Below are 20,816 nucleotides of genomic sequence, written 5' to 3'. Positions count from 1 at the left end.
TACTTAGCCTATAAAATCAATGGGAGTTGTGTTTGCAGATTTCAGGGCAGAAGTTAGACACTGTTTCTGATTTTCAAGAAATACCTTTATAAGACATTGCTTCTGCCAAAGGGAAAGTTACATTGGTTGTGAAATAATAGTCAAATGATTTTTCTTCAGAAATAATTGGGTCCTCAGAACTTTGTGCTTCTGTCAAGCCTAAAGAAAATATTACAGTTATTATATACATATTCAGGAAGTTGCAGCATTTAAGTTGAAAATTGTTAGACTCATTGCCCAGAATATAAAGAGATGAAACTTCAACAACAGCAAAAATTACATAACAGAAAACCCTAAATATTCTTTGTAAGTGCTGAGGATTTGACTGTTGTGCTAAAGCAGAAATACCTAATAATTCCGAATATCCAGTGACTAAGGTGAAGTCCTTAGCTATTTATTTCAGTTGATCATTATGAAAGTAAATTTAAGGCTACAGGAATTCTTTTATAGATTCTTTAGCTCATTTACAAGTTTCAGATAAAATGATGGCTGTGTGGTTATAGTGTTACTCTGTGGAAAATGTTACAGGTTGTTCAGTACAGTCCAGTTCTCATATCACACAGATAAACTATTCAGCCTTCTGTCTTGCAGATTATCCTCACAGGAATTGTCCTACTGACTCATAAAGTAGTTTGATGGAACTGTTATTACTTAGCTGATGGATTACCCAAGAGCCAAATCTACACTGCAAGATATTTTCAACATAACCTAGATTTGTATAGTTAGTAGTACAGAAGATCAGTGTTGTGTCACAATAAGGGAAAGGACAAGAGATGTTTTCCATAGCTAGGGACACTTTGTTCCCTCACACCTGCACTTATCCCAAGTTTCACTTTTACATTTATAAGATTGGCCAAACTTGTGCTTTCTAAGAGAAAAAACATTTTGAAGGGTCAGTGTTACGTGGAAAATTAATGGCAGTGAGATCACTGACCTCATTTTGGATCTTGTGCAGTTACACAATGCAATGCTTTTTGGTAAACTGCCAAATCTCCTAATGCCAGGATATACTGGACACAAAGGAAAATCCCAGATGTTCAAATGTCCCATGAAGGCTAGGACATAGATGCATGGGGCAGAGGGTTATGCTTTTCTTTTCAGCACCCTCTTTCACAATCCATGCTGATACCCAGTTGCTTGGTATACTTAAAGAAATGTTTCTGTGTGGTGAAAAGCAATGAGATTTCATCTCTTGTTGTATGCCCCTTCTTCTGGCAGGTTTTTTCTGGGAGAACTTGTTTTACTTTGTTCCTTTCATTCTCTCAGAACTAAACATTGGAAAATAAATATGGCCTAATATAAGGTATAAATGTTTAAATACAGGTAAAAGTTACCTAGGTAATTATAAAATGAAATACCTGAACCTCACACAATTTTTGTTGGGAAAAAGAATAAAAGAGTTGGAATTAACCAAACTGGCAAGCATGAATTTCTGTTAGAAGACTGGAGTATTCAGCCTTATTTTTGAGGATTATGCTAAATGATGGGCTATCCAGACTTATCTTCAAGCTAACACACTTAACTGCTGCCTTAGCATCAGGACACAGATGGATGGGAAAGATGACCCTGACCTCCATAAGACCCACATTCCTGTGCAAGGATAGAAGCATGATAATCAGGAAATGATGGTTATTAGTTACAGAAAATGCATTATTGTGAAAACCAGGAGAAAAGTGCTTATGAGAGGAAGTGATTGGATTATGGGGGAATGAGAGAATAAGACTAGGTCATTTCTACTGAGTAAATTGCTGTGATTTATAAGGGAAAGGGTATAGTGATATCATGGCCTCATATTGACTAGATTCATTTCACAAACAAACCTAAATCAGAACGTGGCAGTAACACACCGAAGCAAACACAGGTTTTAGAAAGATTTTTTTATTGTAAGACGTGGAACACATAGACACGTTTCATTTTCTAGTTTTGTTTCTAATTACACAGGTTATTTCAGAAAATATTTCTAAATTTCAGTATCGTTCAGTTAATGTCTGATATTGTACTTTTCATTATAAAAATAAACCAGGTATTAATGCTTAGATGTAGTTTAGATAAGTATCTTAAATGCAGCATACTCAATTAGAATTTTCTTGCAAAGTTCTAAAAAGGCATCAAATATAAACTGCATGTGGAAATTATCCATATAAATTACTTCATGTTGGAAAACTGGTAGATTAGATTATGCTTTAAAATCACACCATCTTTGTCTAATGAAGAAATGTAAAGTGGCTTCTGAAAAAAAATACCAAGAGATTAAATGCTCCATTAATGCTATAAAAAAAGTAACGGAAAATTGTATTTGGAAATGGTTGATTTGGAAACTAAGGCTCAAGAAGCTATATATGTCATTTTGTACTGTTTTTCAGAAATTTCAGCTGGTGATAAAGGTAATACTACTGCCATCATTACTGAAAGCATATCTTACACTAAAAGACACTGAGCAACAAGTCTGACACACATTACCTGTACAATAAACTTAATTTGTGCTAATTTTAGTTTTTAGGGACCATGCTTGCTCTTGTATCTTGTTTTATCTATTCTAGCTCCCCACTCGACAGCCAGCCTTCTCTGATCTGTCTCCTCTTTCACCACTCCCCATGTGCTTTCATAGTTCATTCAGTAACACTTTTCATTCAGTTGTTCCATGCTATTCAGTTTTTTTGGGGACTGCTTCCAATGACCTAATGTGATCCTGCCTAAAAAGTCTAGTATATTCCTGCTAATCCCAGCACAGCAATCTACCTCTTCTACCCAACATCCTAAACTCTTCATAGCACCCTATCAACTCCCAATTCTTCCTGTTTTATTCTGCAACTGTGGTGCAAAATTTTCACCTTCATAGTGCAAAATTTTATGATTTCTCCTTATTAATCTTTCACATATAATTTCAACAGTTACATACCTCATTCAATTTTCATTTTCCTAATCTGTTTCTACCTAAAAAACTAAGTAGCCTTGGATACACTTCAGTTTTCCTCAGTAAGCCCTCTTACCTAATGATTGATGGTGAAAAAATACATATTCATGCATTAATCATGTTTGAGAAAACAGACTGCATCTTCTGATTAGGATAGATATGATAACTTTTATAGGGTTTTTTATAACAGTCTGCTCACTGATAGGTGTTAATCATTGCTGTATTTTTGTGGTAGATTAAAAAAAAGACATCATGAAGCCAGATTCTGGGAATATGTATGAATCTGTTGTGGCTTCTGTAACAGGCTGTTCACTGATATGTATCACAGTTGTCTTTTTTTGTAGTAGACCCCCCCAAAAAAAGGCACCATGGAGCCAAGTCCTGGCATTATCTACAAATCTGCTGTCACTTTTTCACTTACTCCAAATTTTATTTTGCTGAAATTTACCACAGTTGTTATGAAAAAGCAATACTACTTACTGAGAAATGCTGTGTTGTTGTTATGATTTCATTAGTTTCTTATTCATTAATAATAACTATGTCAATTCACATATCACCTTGACAAAAGGAAATTGTAGGAAAATCCCATTTCTTAATGTGAACCTGCTTACTGCCTGCTTACAATTCTTACCACTTTTTGGTGTATGTTTTCCAGAGTTTCTCAACATGTTAAGAAAAAGTTGAAATGAAACCTAAAATGTCTTTTTTTCTGGATAAAATTATTTGTACTAATACTTTCCAACATTGCTGGAAATTTTTTCTAGCTTGCAGAAGACCTTGTGTTTTCACAGTTTCTTATTCTTTGAATAATTCATTTGACATAAACAAATATATTATGCTTTTCTATTTGACTAAATAGTTGTATATATTTTGCTTGTGTCATCTACAATACATATAAATAACTTGTACTTAAAACCCCCTATAATTTCACTTTAAGATCAAGTTGTAGGCAGTTCATACTCTAGAAAAGCTGTAGTAATTGCAATGGAAGATGTGTTTCTAAATCACACTGTATGCTTTATATATGAGAAAGAAAAAGTGTTATCATTATTTAGGCAGGATATAATGATAAATGTGTAAAAATTTTTATTTTAAAATTGAAAAATAATCTCTACTGACCACTAAAATTACTGGGGGGTTTTTTGTGAACTTCTCTGGTCATGATTCCCATACATATTTTTTTCTACAGCTCCAGATGGTCCTCCAGAAAATGTGACTGTTTTAGCTACATCTCCTCACAGTATTAATATAAGCTGGAGTGAACCTGTTATCATTACTGGACCAACATGCTACCTCGTAGACATTACCTCAGTAAGGCAACGCTGTTTTGTTGTTGGCAATTATACAGATGTTTGGTGCTAAAAATACCACAGCAGATATTCTTACAGAAATTACAGAACAGACATAAACTGGACTGAAAAACAAGATATTGAAAAGCAATATGACTGTGTCAATTTCCATGTAAACTCCACATAAAAATTAGTTGTACATTTATAAATTTCCTAATAGGAGATAAATTATTACTTGGTATTAAAAAATGTGTGCTAATAAGAGGTCTTGGAGGAAAAGTGTAGCTATGAATGTATACTGGACAACAGTAGCTGAGCTTTGTGGAGGTGTACCTCTTTCTAACAATAATGATGCTATTTACCAGTAAAAATAATAATAATGACTTTTTTTTGTTTCTTCGGAGGAAGGAAAGGTTCATTGTCATGATTTTACAAACCATACTGGAGAAACTAGCAAAGTTATGCCACATCAGAGGACAAACTTTAAAGTCAAACCAGATTTCCCACTTTCTACTAGGTGTTCTGTCCATCAGATTAGCTGTATTTTGGTAGCACAGCAATAACACTTCTTTCTCCTTGATCTTTATAAGAAAAAAAAAAAAAAAAGCTGACATAAGAGAAAATCTCTAGTGGCCTTTCTCTTTTCATCCTCTGCTACCCTTACAATACTTCTTAAAACAACCATTAATAAACCTTATTTCCTGCCCTGTGGCAAGATACGAAACTCTCTAAATTTGAGCACATGAGAAGTTTTAAGTAGGATATAGGTTCCCTGTTCTTCCAGAAATTATAAACAGGGCTATCAGTGAAAATGGAAAGCAGTTTACCAGGCTTAACCCAGTAACACATGCTGTTTGCAGCTTCAGATATCTTGAACCAGTCTGTTAGACAATAGGGAAAAAAATTGAAGGCTACTTCAAACTATTTGAAGGCTTTAAATAGAAAGTTCTTTCAGTTTTCTGAGAAGCAAGTAAGACTATAATGTGTATATTTTCAGTGTTTCTGAATTGGTCATAAGATTACAAATATATACAAATATTAATGCTGAGATTTTTATGCAATCAGAATTTCTAATATCAGTAAAAAATACCAAATATTTTTAAGCTCCTCAGTAAAGTTACAAGAGAGAGTAATGTGTAGTCCTGCTATTTTCTCTTCCTCTAACTTCATTGTACAATATGTAGAGTGCAATCTGTTCTGTTCTGAAGACACTTACCACAGCACTAGTATGACAGAATGAAGCATGTACAATAAAAGGGGAATACTAACAGGGAAGGAATAGTTCCTTGACCCAGTGTAAATCACTCGAATCTACATAACAAATTATATTTCTCCTTTACTAAAGTTTTAGAAGACTTTTTCCTCATGAAAAGTTCCTGACTTTGGGCTAAACAGCATTATAGTGCACCAACAGAAAAAAATACTTTCATGCTTTTGATAAAACTTACAAATTCAGTTTTCAGAGCTGGATTTTTTTAGTGTGTAATATTCAGTCAATTTGTATTTAAACAATTTCTCCCCTATCTGATAATTTCTGAATTATAGTGTCATCTGATTCTACACTATGAAAATGTTTTAAGTACCTTATCAATATAATTAATAGAAAAATTCTGAAGGTAAGATGAACTATAGAATGTTTCCCGTGAGCCTGCCAGCATTTGGAAGAAACTTGAAAACCTGTTTTAAATGTCCAGTTTGGAGGGCTTTGGTTTTGTTTTTACAAAGTGGCGATTTTTTCCAAATATTTTTCCAAATTTCAGATACCTAGCATTATATTTAGGGATTGCTTGTAATCACATGTTGTCTGTCTAATGACCAGTAACTATGGGTGTCAGTTCTGTAGATAAACATCTTAGTGGATCTATTCCTTCTTAAAGGCAAATAAAGCTGTCACAATCTTTTTCAGTGAAAATTTGAGTATATATTTTATTGTCCCAGTGGGAAAATTTTTATGAAGTCTCCAAATTCCACAAACTTCCTGTATGTACAACTTTACTCATTTTAATTCTCAACTGATTATTTTAAAGATTTATAAAAGTAGTCTCACAGAAACAGAAAAATTTCAGATTTCTACTGTGATGTTTTTCTTCTTAAAAGGTAGTAATTAGTATTCATTACTGAATTTATTAGGGTTCTGTTTAAATTGCTAGGATGTTCCTTGCAGTTTTATAGGTCAGAAAAACTAAAAAGTACTCCCTCGTTATTATTCCTCCAAGTCATATTGTAGTTTGCCTTGCTGCCTATTATAATTAAAAGTAGTACTGCTGCCTACTGTAATTAGAAATAGTCCTGAATAAAATATTGCTGAAAATTATGAAGGAAGATGGAACTGATCCATTAAACTTCAGGAAGAATAGAAATTAATTTAATGATGTAGCACTGTGATTGTCTTTTGGCTCTTGTATAAATATTTATATGCCAGATTTTTGATAGTCATATAGGAAAAAGTGTTTCAGCTCTTGATGGCCATCCCAGGAAATGAATGTCTGTTTAGTCCATCAGAAAGTTTAGTTCAGGTTAATTCTCAGAGGGGATAGATGCATATCTATCAAATAAAAGGTATGCTTGAACTATTCTAATGTTTTAGCAGCTGCATTTAATACAGATTTCATCCAGTGGGAAAACTACTGTACAGCTACCTAATCCTCTTTTCAAATTACACACTGAAGAAACAATAATGAAAACATCATTAACTGAAGTGGTGGGAATAGACATAAAAAGAATTTTGTAAATGATACCTGATCAAAGACTAGAAAAGCTTATATTTTTATCTTTTTCTCCATTTTTAAGCTAACATTAGAAGTGATTAATAGAATATAAAGCCCGACACTGTAGATTTTTCTACAGAACTACAGATTATTTGAGATGTAGGGATGATAGTGATCCCAAGTAGTAATCAAGTCCATATCCTGCTCTAACGCAGAAACAAGTGTACATAAAGTCTTCCTTTATTATCTTTTTCTTAAAAATATCCAGTGCTGAAAATTGGTCAGCAACCCTCAATAAATTGTTCTATGTTTTAACTAAACATAGTTTTAGTTACATATTTAGGTATATGATTGCAGTTTTTGTAATTTTTAATTCTGATCTTTTTTTTGTTGCAAATAAAATTTCTGTTTGTGTTTTCATGAATGCTAGAAACAATTGATTATATTCAATTTATTAATGTCTTTTTTTATATTTTTGAAGTTATTGCTATGTCTCCCACCATCCTCCCTGTTCTAGATTGAACTCAAATTATTTCTGCTTTCCAGCTTTTTTAGTAAGAGAATTACTGCCTCCCCACTGTCTTATAAGTAGTGCTTCTTTTAATACATCCCAAGAGGAACTGCACTTTCTGCAGTCATACCAACATTATATATTGCTGCCCAACTTTCTTTTTGTTTTTGTTTTCCAAACAATTTTCTACTATATAGCTGCTCATCTTCTGGGTCTTTGCCTAGTCTGATTCCCATTTCTGGTCACTACAGCTCCCCTAGCCCAGTGTCTACCAATTGGTTCATGTTTGCTTGGTGGAAGACAGCACCAAGCAAACAGCCCATTTCCTTAATCCCATACTGTGTGAAGTAATAAAGAGGGAACACATGGGTGAGATGGGAGCGTACTCCCCTGTGCATCTTTTTAGTCTTGGTAGCTAGGGACTTCTTGTGAACCCTTCTATGTAAATGGTTAGAAAAGTAGAAAGATAAAAGTTAAATAAGGTATTCAACTAATAATGTCCTGCTTTTGGCTGTTTCAAGTCTTGTGATTGTTTTTTAAATATTATTATTATTTTACAGGTAGATAATGACAACTATAAAGCTCAGTTTCTGAAGACAAATGATGAGGGTAAAGTCTTAGAAATCTCTGATTTAAAAGCATTTACAAGGTACTCTGTAGTAATCATTGCCTTTACGGGGGATGTTAATGCTGCGCTCCTTGAAGGCAAGGCTAGTTCTCCAGTAATTGTCTCAACTTTTGAAGCAGGTTTGTATTTTTCTCTACTTTATATGGATTAAACTTTGCAGTTTTTCTTTCATCTGACATATAAATGAGAATTTTGAACACATGCTGCACTTTTAATGAAGATTTGTTCTCACAGTGTTTTGTCTTTAGTATTTAAATATAGGTGGCAGTCAACAATAAAAGTGATGGTGTTAATAAATGCTAAGATTTACCTTTAGTAATGCAGAGATCTTAACTTGCTTCATGTACAATATGAATGTGTGGAACACAGCCATCTAGGTTACTTCTGTAGTCAATGAAAAGAGGTCCTATCTATATTAGCATGTATATATAAGATACCTGCCTTAGGAAAGGATGACTTTGCCCTGTGCAAGTGCCTGTTTCCCTTAAGAGACTATTGAAAACCCTATACAACATCCCTGGTCTTGATGCAAAATTTGAACATATAAAAATTAAGTGAAGTGAATCCTACCATTTATAAATGGTACATGTACTGACTTGAGGACACGATCTTTATATTATCCTATTGAAGGATTGGGTTGAAGGCCCACAGGGATCTGTGCTTGAGTCAGCTGTTCCATGGATTCAAATCTGGAGAATGAAGTAGATACTATGGGGACAAAAGTTGCTGCTGCTATTAAGTTACTCAGATAAATAATATTGAGAGATGAGAGTGAGGAACTGTGTAAGGACCTCATGACACCAAGAGGCTTCATTACAGAAAAGTAGATAGCATTTGCTTAGGAAAATATAAACAGATGTACATGGGGAAGATATAGTTCTAGCTTCACATACCTAGTTCCTGGTTATGCCATGTCTGTTATCTTTGCTGGTTTTGAATTGTTCGCTGAAGATATTCAAACAAACAAACAAACAAACCAACAAAAAATATTTTCTGAAAAGATATTGAAGTTTTGTTTCATTCAAACTAATTATCAACTGTGTATAAATTACAATTACCTTATCTCTAGTGAGGTTAGCTGCAGGTCAGCTTTTTTAGCTACGTACTCAGGTTAATTTCAGTTTTAGATATACTACACAGTGGTTTATCATTTATCTTTCCTTTGATGTATGAAAATCCAGTGTCCCTAATGATGTGATATGAGTGTGTGTGTGTGTGTACATATATCTCTCTAATGCTTTTAATATGTTAAATTCTAAGGATTCCATGACCTGTTTATGTTCCTGGAGGTTGATGTGGTCTTTTACTGTGGAAGAATGAATGAAAATGAAATTAGGTGGTAGCTGGGTCTGTCCTATGAGCTATCTGTTTTGGTAGCCCGTTTTCTTACCTACAAATGTGTTATGTTATGAGGTGCAGTAAACTTAGAGAAGAAAAGTTATTCTTACCATCTCGTCTTGTCTCATCTGGTTTGTCCAGTCTAGCACATGGCTGAGTTAGGACCAGTTTACACAGATTTACTCCAGAGAGACCTAAGTAAGCATTTTTTGGCTAGTGTAAAAAACCTGGAGGGTGTGACAGCTGCATCTAAATCCTTAGCTGAGGGAATGTGTTTACCTTCAGTTGCTTGATTTCACTATTTAGAGGTCATGCTACATACTTAACTGCAAGGTAGAGGAATAAATATTAGCTGCCTGGGAAAGAATGTTACAGCCTTTTCCTTCAGATAGGGACATGGAGGAAATGATTTATACCTTTGCTGTCTTGAGAATAAGCTACTGGAATAAGCATTTGACAAAAACCTGTCTTTGGGAAAAAAGCATGTTGCGTTTGTGTCTGGGCATTGGCTAGTGAAAAGTTTTTTCCTAAAGATTTAGCTGTGATAATCAGAGACTCTTAGGAGCATGGTGGCTTGTTTATATGTTGAGAGGGAGCTTGCTGTTGACAGAGGGATTTCAGAAAGGGATATTCAAGACTAACACTTGCTTCTTGCTTGTCAACCCATGCAAGGATTTGTTTACTCTGGATGTATTTCAAGGTATAATGATGCCTTCAGGCTTTCTGAGTAGAAAATCAGAAGAAACTTTTCTGAGTGGAGACTACTGAAAGTTATCAATTCATTATTTTTAGTTTTTGTAACATTAAATGCTATCATTAAGAGTAGGTTTTCACTAAATAATTATCTTCTTATTGTCTATAAATATTTACATATGCAATAAGTATTCAAAATGTTTTAAATAAAACCAGAAAAATACCTATGAGATAATACTGATATGAAAAAATAGAATTTATAATTTTTCAGGTTTTACAGTAGTAAACTGATTAAGTGGATCATTGAAATATTTATTTCAGTGCCTGAAGACCCACCTAACAATATAACATTTCAGAAGATACCAGATGAAGTAACAAAGTTCCAAGTAACCTTTGTGCCGCCTTCTGAACCGAATGGAAATATTCAGGTGTATCAAGCTATGGTTTACAATGAAGATGACCCTGCTGCCATCCAGATCCACAACCTTAGTGTCATTGATAAAACAGATCAGTCAGTAACTGCCATGATAGAAGGACTAAAAGGAGGACATACCTATAATGTCAGCGTAAGAACTGATATTTTTCTTTGCATTTTTTCTTTGATATACGTGAGAGATCAGTCTGAACAGGGACACAAACCTAGGCTGAGTATGAGATTTTCATGCTGATAATGTTAGCTGCAGTGTGAAGAGAGACAAGTCTGAGGAATGAAGGGAGCAATGAAGATTGTAGAGTGAGTGGGAACAGGACGCATCACTACTGGTTAGCTTGTACTCTGGACCACCAGTTCATGTGCTAGCAAAGCAGCCTGTGACACATTGTCACAGGTACAAGACTAAATCTCTTAATTCCACTACTTACGTTGCTCATTCGGTTCAGATGAAAAGTCCAGTTCTGCAAGGGGAGATTGCTCGAAGTACATGCATGAAGTCTTTTCAAATAATCAGAGACTAGGACATGAGAGGAGGCAACATAATTGTTAAAGTGGGCTTGATTTTCTCCTTTTTGCAAGAGCTACATTAGAAGTGATGAAGTGTTGCTGTACTTGGGATTGTAAAGAAATATGAAGGAAGTTCTAGCAAAGTGTGAATGGCAAAAGGAGTGTTTCAGCATTCATTGTTGCTTCAAGTATATCCAGATTTGGCCATCTTGAAGCTATTACAAATGATCATTAAAACAAGTGTTTGGTTTTTTTAAGGTGTATGCAATTAACGGTGCTGGTGCAGGGCCAAAAATTCAATTGAAAATAACCATGGATATTAAAGGTATGTTTCAAAAAGTACCCTTTAGCTGAAATATCTATAAATGCTGAGGAAATTACTGTTCTATCTGTGACTACACATCTGTGTGTCTTTGTCAATTATTTAGAGGCCACATAATGTAGGAACATAAACACATAACTGATAGCCTTCAATTGCAGTGCCTAATTTTGCTGCATATAACTGATCATTTGCTGTTTGGTTTTGTTGTGTTTTTTTTTTTTTTCTTTTTGATACTGTAAACATGTGCAGACTCAGTGAAGTGATCACTTGACTTCAGTATTTTAGTTACCATCAGCAAACAGCTTAGAGGAATATCACAGAGGTATAGCTAAGCCTACAGTATCTGAGTTGTGGAAATAAATACAGTGAGTGATTGAAAATTATTAAAAAACTAAGACTCAGTCTTTTTGTTGTTTTCTCTTTGAAAATTGAAAATTTGAAAACTGATATGCAGAAGCATGTATCAGAATACAGTTTTTAGAGGCTCAAGGCATTAAGTTGTCCCTGAAAATATGATGATTTGTCTTGCATAACACAGCTATGTGCCTGAACAAAGTACTTGTAGTGAAAACATTTCTAAACAAAATTCTGTGGTATATCTTTGTTTCAAAACAGAACCACCACGGCCTAAAAAGAAACCAGCACCAGTTTATGATACTAATGGGGCATTACTCGTGACAGCTACAACAATTACGATCAGAATGCCAATCTGTTATTACAGTGATGATCATGGCCCTATCAAGAAGATACAAGTTCTTGTTGTGGAAGCTGGAGGTAGAATTTTATCAGTTTTCTTGAAAATTGTTTTCAGGTTTTTTTATTTCTTTATTTTCAGGCTGTTTGTCTTTTTTATTTCTTTTCTTTGGTCTCAGTAATTTAATGTTAGAAAATAGCTAACGAAGTCACTTTATCTGTGGCAACAGTAGTAAGAGCAAAGTAGCTTTCATAATACCTGTGGCCTGCATACTGGATTTTGGGAACTCTTGCCAACAAAGAGTCATCCATGCTGTTTGAAGTCACCAATATTATACTGGCTCTATCATTACCATTCTATTTCTTTATTTCCTATTTTCATGGAAAAAAAAAAAAAAAAAAGAAAAGAAAAAGATTTGGCATTTGTGAAAGGTAAATATATATGAAACTTTTCTTTGGCAAGGTTACTCTTCTGTTGCTATGAGTGTTGCCTGTAAAAGAATGCAGTCATGTGCAGTTGATATTTCCATTTCATAACGGGGGCAGAGGGATTTGTATAAATCCCTTGTGTAGACTGTGGATTACAATGTGTATTCCCTTGTATGGACTGATGAACATTTACTCATATGAACAGTGCCATGATACTCTTTTGAGTAATTGCCTACCAATGTGAGTGGGAGTTTCATGATAGGACATCATATGGTCAGGCTTAATTTACCTAAGAAGGACAAATTCCAGGTATTTAATTCCCCTGGTTTGCTTGCTTTCAAAGTATAGAAGTAAAGCATTCACATTAAGTGAATTCACAAGTCTCTCACCTTTTTCTGAATTTTGCATTTTAGCACTAATCCTACAGACATTTACTCCATAGCTATTGCTGTGAAGATTCTCTTGAACTGATAGATACACAAATACCATGTTAAGTAACATTTTGAAGATTTTTCTCCTGAGTTGCTGAGCACTGTCGACTTCTAGAAATATAATAATTTCATTTATGAAAATCTTAGACTAAACACTATTACTGTATTTGCTACCCATACGCAGTTTCAAAGTGGCTTGCACAACTGATATCCTCTACAGGCAGAGCTCATATGTGAGACTGACTCTGGAATTATCTAGTTGTGATTCAGTTGACTTATTCTGAGTTAACAAAATACAGATATTGTGGATAATGAGGAAATTTGTGTTCAAGTGCAAATATAGTTAGTTATAGACTTAGTTGTGTAAATGGAAACCATAGCATGCTAAGCTGTTAAAATTATTTTCCTATTTAACTTCTTTAATTACAGTTTGTTTAAAATGTAAATTGTATCTGATTATTTTTTTTCTTGACAATAGCTCAGCATGATGGGAATGTTACTAAGTGGTATGATGCCTACTTCAACAGACCGAGGCTGTATTTTACAAATGAAGGATTTCCAAACCCACCATGTATAGAAGGAAAAGAAGATCTGAGTGGCAAAGAAGAGATTTATGTCATAGGTGCTGATACTACGTGTATGATACCAGGCAGTCAAGACAAAATATGTAATGGCCCACTGAAACCAAGAAAGCAGTACCTGTAAGTACATTTATCTCTATGTTTGTCCAAGAGAAAATTTTAAGTGAAATATACATTTATACAAACATAAAAGCCCTGTAGTTCAATTATGAAAATGAAAAGATTGAAATTAACTTCATGTGTCTGTAATTTTACATTTTTTGTCTGAGCATAAATATGGGAGACAAATGTTTTTTTAAATGTTTCAAGTAACAAAAGCTGCTTACTGAGTATTAAATTAATTAAGCCCAAATTTAAGTTAACTAATTAATATAGTTTGATTATAAATTTAAGATATTGACACCAAGTCCTTGATGTCTGTCATAACATCACTTCAGCAAGTGAATAATGATTCCAGCTTATATTATACTAAAATGAAAAAACAGGTTTTAGTTTCTGAGTGAAATATTTAAGAAAATGCACATAAAATTTTATTTCATTAGTTTTCTTGGTTTTGTTTCACAGATTTAAGTTCAGAGCAACTAACGTTAAAGGACAGTTTACAGATTCTGACTATTCTGACCCTGTCAAAACATTAGGTAAGAAAAGTGTCATTTACTAATATATTTCTCTATTTCCAAAGAATCAAGAAAATTCCCATGTTTTTTTTACTACAGTGATTTCCCTGAAGTAAATAATCTCTATTTTTGTTGGACCAGAATGGCTGAGGAAAATTTATCCTTGTATGTCTTTTTAAGGTTGTCAGGAGGTCTTACCTCAGCCTGGACCGTTAAATGAAGAAGCGTTATTGACAAAGCTCATTAGCAGAGATTAAGTTATACCAATAAAAATACTATTTTGCCAGGATAGCTCATCTTGCTTGGTGAACTGCCAAAAAACTATACCATTTGTGCAGTTTTCCTCTGTGTTGGATGTAGAGCTAGTATTGCATACTCTTCACTGGGTAAAAATCTGGCTCAATGGCCAGTCACAAAGAGTGGTGGTGAATGGAATTAAATCCAGTTGATGGTCAGTCACAAATGGTGTTCCCCAGGACTCAAAATTGGAGCCAGTTCTGTTTAATAGCTTCATCAAAGATCTGGACAAGGTGATTGAGTGCACCCTCAGGAATTTTGCATATGACACCAAGTTAGGCAGGAGTGTTGATCTGCTTGAGGGTAGCAAGGGTCCACAGAGGGATCTGGACAGGCTGGATCTATGGGCCAAGGCCAATTTTATGACACCCTTGTTTCAACAAGGGTGAGTGTCAAGTCCTGTACTTGTGTCACAACAATCCCATGCAATGCTACAGGTTTGAGGAAGGGTGGTTGGAAAGCTGCCTGGCAGAAAAGGACCTGGGGGTGTTGGTCAACAGTCAGCAGCCAGCTGAATATGAGCCAGCAGTGTGCCCAGGTGGCCAAGAAGGCCAATAGCATCCAGGCTTGTATCAATAGTGTGGCCAGCAGGACTAGAGAAGTGATTATCCTCCTGTACTCAGTATTGATGATGCCAAAACTTGAATACTGTGTTCAGTTTTGGCCCCCTCGCTGCAATGAAGACATTAAGGTACTGGAATGCTTCTAGAGAAGGAGAACAAAGCTGCTTGAAGGGTCTAGAGAACAAGTCTTGTGAGGAGCAGCTGAGGGAATGGGAGTTTAGGCTGGAGAAGAGAAGGCTGAAGGGAAACCTTATCACTTTCTACAACTACCCGAAAGGAGGTTGTAGCAAGGTGGGTGTCGGTCTCTTCTCCCAAGTAACAAGAGATAGGACAAGAGGAAATGGCCTCAAGTTGCACCAGGGGAGGTTTAGATTGGATATTAGAAAAAATTTCGTCACCAAAAAGATTGTCAAGCACTGGAACAGGCTGCCCAGGCAAGTGGCTGAGTCACCATCCCTTGGAGGTATTTAAAAGACTTGTAGATGTGGCACTTGGGGACATGGTTTAGTGGTGGACTTGGCAGTGTTAGGTTAACAGTTGGACTTGATGATCTTTTCCGACCCTAACAATTCTCTGATCCTGTGGTTCTATTCCAGTGAGCCTAGTGTAGGAAACCTCTTGACTGCAGATCATTTCTCCTAGTGGCCATTCATCTGAGGACATGACCCTTTTAGCATTTCATCCTTTAGATTCAGACAAAGCTCCATATTAATTAATAAATTAATATTGTCTAATAGAATCCATATGGTTCTGATGTCCCTGGCCAATAGGCCAGCTGTTATGGGGTCTCAAATCCAGCGTAAATTCCTTCATGGCAGTGTTGATCTACCCCTAAAGTTGGGAATGAAGACTCTGGTAGCAGATCGCAATAAGATCTGTAAATTCTTTTAATATATTGGTAAGCCAAAACTTGCTTAGCTAAGCATTAGCCCTGACTTTCTGAAAAGGAATCCCAAGACAACTGGATAAGTACCCAGAAGAATTTTAGTGGGCACATATTTTTCATTTGGCATTCATCTTCTGTGATATGAGCTCCCTTATTCATCTAATCCATGTTAGAAATTTGTTACACGATCTGATATTGAATATACTGAAATGCTAATTCACTACCTGAATGCACTATTTTTCTAGCTCTGAATGTTTTGGAAAGTGCAACACAAAATTGTCTTTATATGTTCTGAATTTAAAAGTTCTAAGCCAATGAAGCAAATAGTTTGCCCAGTAAGTGAAAGCCAGTGCGTCCAGTCAGGGAAAAGAAGTCTACTGGAAATGAGTCCAACTGTATCCAGTCCTCTGGGCAACTTTCTCCTTTCTAACAGAAAAGTCTGCAATGTTTAAAGAAATCATGCTTTAGTGGCAGGCAGATAGTGTAATTCATTCACTTCTGTATTGTTACTGAAAACTTGTGACACATTCTCATTTGGTGTAGATCATGAGGAAGCAAGATCTGTTTGTATGCTGAATAAAATATAATAGGAAAAAAAATAGACCTGATAAAAATAAACCTCAGATATCCATGGCTTCTTATACCCATCCAGTGACTTCTGTGCTAAAGTTTAACCTCAAGCACTGCTTTTAAAATGGGCACTACAGAAAATTGTTGTGTCCTTAACTTCTAAGTTTCAGAGCCTATCCAACAAGAAACAAAACTGAAGTGGAACAGATAATTAAAAGTTCCTTCTATGCTTTCTTACAAGTGATGTGAAATCAACATCAAATTCATGTATCGCAAGTGATGCAGGTACTGATGTTGAGTGGCCTTGAAGATACAGCAAATGGCAATGTCATTACTGATGTCATCTTAAGTGAATAAAGGAAGTTAGATTTTTTTCAGACACATTTTCTGTTGAGACATGTAACCTGAGGAACCTTGCCCAAGTGTTTTCTTATAGAATATCTTTTCGTTATATGAACTGCAGACTTGCTCTAGGAGCACAACCCAGAAAACATACCAGAAAGATCAGTATCTGTTAGGTATCTCTGTGACTAGTTGCTTCTATTCCACTTGTAACAACAGCATCTTTTCAGAAGAAATCTATGCTGCCTAAAAGCAGACTTGCAATTCAATTTTAAATCAATTATCTTCTTTTGTAATAATAACTTAAATTTGTGGTTTTCCAAAATTACACTTTCATTTTATTATATAAAACATTAACTTGAATTTTGGCAGAGGTGTTAATTTCGAAGAATCCTACATTATTTTGGTTTCTAAGTCTGCTTATAGAATAGGCAGGTCTTTGATCTGGAAAGCTAACCTTGTATCTGCAATTTAATACCGCATGTTAAATATGTTTGAAGCAGAAAAAATGTGGAAAACCCATGAGAGAGTTCTCTGTGACAGACGTCAGATGCTCTTGTTAAACAATAGGAATTTTGCTAGGGAGGAACACTGAAGCAGAAATTATTGGAATACACAGCTGCAATAATGATTTTTTTAATTATAGTAAAGGATACATTTTAATATGATGCTCCCACTCAACCATACTTGGAGTACCACAACTCTCCTCTTGAGCTGGAGAAGTAGAGTTTCTTCATTATAACCCATGACTGACATTGCAAAATAACGTCCATACTGCAATGAAAGGTCAGGATTTTTCCATGAGATAATTAAGATGTGGTGACAAATTCTGTTTAAACTCCTAATACATCAAGGCAGCTTATAACCTTTCATAAACTCTGATAACTAGTTCAGCAAATCGTTGTGGGACAGCTGGTAGTCCTGTGTAAGTGTAGACTTTTTCCATGTGAAATACAAAGCTAATGAGACAGAAGTAATCAAAATGGGGTCTCCTGACCCTGCCTTTTGCATAGAAACCTACCTTAGGATATTCTGTTATTGCAGTTTGTTATCATCATGTACTGGGCACCTCAGAATTATACAACATGATGTCTTCTGTTTCATCTCCTTTCCCTTACCCATGATCATCTCTACAGACATGTGTAGTCCTTCCCTGTTGCAAAGAAGTAGGAGAAAATGTATATTTTTAATTCTTGATGGGTATTCTGCCAGCACTGTTTTATTTAATGTTGTCAAAGTTTGGACTAACATTAACTGTAGAGTTTAACATTGACTTCACTGTTTAGCGCAAAATGGATAGAACTGTTACAGAGTTTCTTCTGGAGATTCTTCTGTTCTTCTTCCACATTACTAACATTTGTGCCTTATCACAGATATCAGCAAGTGGCAGGGACATTTTCATCCTTTTCTTCTTGCAACATATTTTTATATACTTGCTTTCCTTTTCTATTGTCTTTCCTTGGCCTAAATTGTTCTTACCTTGTAGTGTCCAGTGTTGCTTTTGAAACTTAACTAATGCAGTGAAATAATTATTTCAGGTGGTTCATAAACTGCACTTAATTCCATTGTCTATTATTTCATACAGGCATGATATTGCTTATTCATGTTTGGTTTTGGTCTACAATAATCTCACACTTACTTCTAATAAATTTCTACCCAACCTACTCTTTACTGTGGTGTATTATTGTAGCTGATTATTTCCTGCCTACATGAGAATTGATCATGCAATTGATCTTACAAAACTACATCCTGCTGGTTTAAGACAATTTCTTCAGCTAAATCAGGATAATTTTGACTTTTAATCATGTACATTCAGTCCAGATCATCTGCAATATACTATCTAATCCAAAAATCAAAGTCTTTTGAGAGAACTAAAGCCAGGATTTCCGTGTCTACCAGTGTGTCCTTAGGAAGATACTGTCCCTTGAGTGGGAAATGTATCATATGGCAGGAAGCAGTACCTTTCTCTCTCGTTCCTGGAGGCTGAACAGGAGCTAGGTTTTCTACACTGGATCAGCAAGTGGAGGTAGATGTCAGCATAGGTGAACAATGCCAGCAGTAGTAATGCCTTGCTTTTCTTACTTTCACTAAGGAAAAAAGAGGCTGTGGTTTTTGAGGTAGGGACAGGATTACCAGGAAGGGTGGTAATTCTCAGAAATTTAGCATCAAAGAGGTTAAAAAAGAGGTCTAGAAACTACTAACCTAAGTGGTTTATGTCTCTGAATGAGCCTTCATTCTCACCTGGAAGGACTGATTAGCATACCAACACCTTTACCTTTTTATCATAGAGACCTTTATGATTTCTTTTGACCTGCTGATGGTTATTTCTAGCAATATCACTAATTTCTACATAAATAAAGAATATGAGATAATGGTCAGTGAGGCAGATTAATCCAGAAATCTACCTGATCACTGGGTGGGTTCCTTCAGCACCCTGAGGAGAGTTATCTCCAAAAAAGCATCTTTTATTTTGTGCATGTGAATGATGGCTGCAAGCCTCATAGCTTTAGAGTTGTGGCTCTTCCTTTTCCACTTCTGGAGTTTGATTGCTCCTAGCTGTTAGAACAATGTGTCTGTTCTTGGCCACACAGAGACTGAAGCAGGAGCTCAGCTCAGGATAGTGTTCCGACTGTTACTGCAGTGTAGACCTACCTTAACCTGTTTAGCAGGTAAAATTGAAAAGCACCAGGGGATGTCTGTACATATAGCTGTAGATATATACTATTAGCATTATGTATTACATAGATCAGCAATGTGTAGAAACCTTTACATAAATTGTTTCTGGTTTTGTTATATTTTTATTTCCTGAGCAGCTCTTTGGCTGACACAAAATGGATGAAGCTGTACAGAAAGAAGAGTGTCTGTCTCTCGTCGCTCCCTGATTTAACCCTGTCAGAAATGTAAAAATTGTAATGAATCTATGAAATACTAGATTTCCACTTTCTGTTGCAGGTGAAGGACTGTCAGGAAGATCTGTAGAAGTTATCCTTGCTGTTACTTTGTGTATACTTTCAGTTGTTCTTTTGGTGGCTGCTGTATACGCTTTTGCAAGGTGAGATTTATGTATTTTTTTTTCCTTTGGTCTTTTATTTAGAAATTTAGGGAAGGACTCACAAAAGCTCCAGTCTAGTGAGGGTATCCTCCATAGATGAAGGAGTAAAACCAACTTTTCCACAGGGTGAATCAGAGCAATAGCCTATCTTAACCTTTCAGAGACACTTCTCTGTTGACTTCAGGATACAGATCAGCTGGCTGAAATTAGTGTGATGGCTAACCCTATTGACAGCTTGATATGAAGTAAATACTCTAAATTCTGTTTTCTGTTTTACTAATAAATTTATCAGTAAATACATTGAAGTATCACATGTGAAAGAGCAATCGACCTCTAATTCAAATTGTGAACAAAATGTCCATGTAAAAAAGCAGACTGCATTCTGCATACATGATATTAGTTTGCTTATTTATCAGAAGTTCCGTTCTTTCTCAGCTGCATCATTCAAACATTGCCAAAGAATTTATATAAGAAAACTAAATGAATATATAGGCTAGATTCTTTCCATATTAGTTTTAGACAACGTAACTGCTGGATTTGACTAAACTACACTGTTGGGAGAGCAGAATGAAGGCCAAGAAGGGATTCCTGGCAACCATTTTTCAGTTTCAGCCTGTCTAAGCAAAGTATCGACATATGTGTTTTTAAATCTTTTGCCTGTTTATTTTTCACTATCATTTTCTGTTTAGAATTCGCCAAAAGCAAAAAGAGGGAGGCACATACTCCCCACGAGATGCTGAAATTATTGACACTAAGTTCAAACTGGATCAGTTCATCACAGTGGCAGACCTGGAGCTGAAAGATGAGAGATTTACACGGTAAGCATACTCCTTAGGCAAAACAGTAGTCCAAAGGGGCTGTAGCCATGACCCCTTTCTGACCTTTGCTTGTTTGGAAGTGTTTGTGGTGTTCTTATTTACACAGGTCACTGAGATCCTCTTTCAAAGAATGACCTCTATCGTCAAGACACTTC

General features: G+C 35.4%; 1 protein-coding gene across 1 annotated transcript in view; it reads left to right on the top strand.

The window, feature by feature from the left end:
• Positions 1 to 20,816, top strand: part of PTPRQ (protein tyrosine phosphatase, receptor type Q) — a 108,409-nt gene that overhangs the window by 61,224 nt on the left and 26,369 nt on the right. Inside the window, exons 27-35 of the mRNA XM_026868362.1 lie at positions 4,143 to 4,264; positions 8,022 to 8,208; positions 10,442 to 10,686; positions 11,319 to 11,385; positions 11,998 to 12,156; positions 13,414 to 13,636; positions 14,081 to 14,154; positions 19,744 to 19,843; positions 20,533 to 20,661. Coding sequence (XP_026724163.1) covers positions 4,143 to 4,264; positions 8,022 to 8,208; positions 10,442 to 10,686; positions 11,319 to 11,385; positions 11,998 to 12,156; positions 13,414 to 13,636; positions 14,081 to 14,154; positions 19,744 to 19,843; positions 20,533 to 20,661 — 1,306 coding nt within the window. The remainder of the gene's footprint in view (positions 1 to 4,142; positions 4,265 to 8,021; positions 8,209 to 10,441; positions 10,687 to 11,318; positions 11,386 to 11,997; positions 12,157 to 13,413; positions 13,637 to 14,080; positions 14,155 to 19,743; positions 19,844 to 20,532; positions 20,662 to 20,816) is intronic.

This window comes from Athene cunicularia, assembly GCF_003259725.1.
Source record: "Athene cunicularia isolate RWA chromosome 1 unlocalized genomic scaffold, athCun1 chr1_part2, whole genome shotgun sequence".
Lineage (NCBI taxonomy): Eukaryota > Metazoa > Chordata > Aves > Strigiformes > Strigidae > Athene > Athene cunicularia.
The sequence above is the reverse complement of the archived record's forward strand: the minus strand, read 5'-3'. Positions and strand labels throughout refer to the sequence as shown.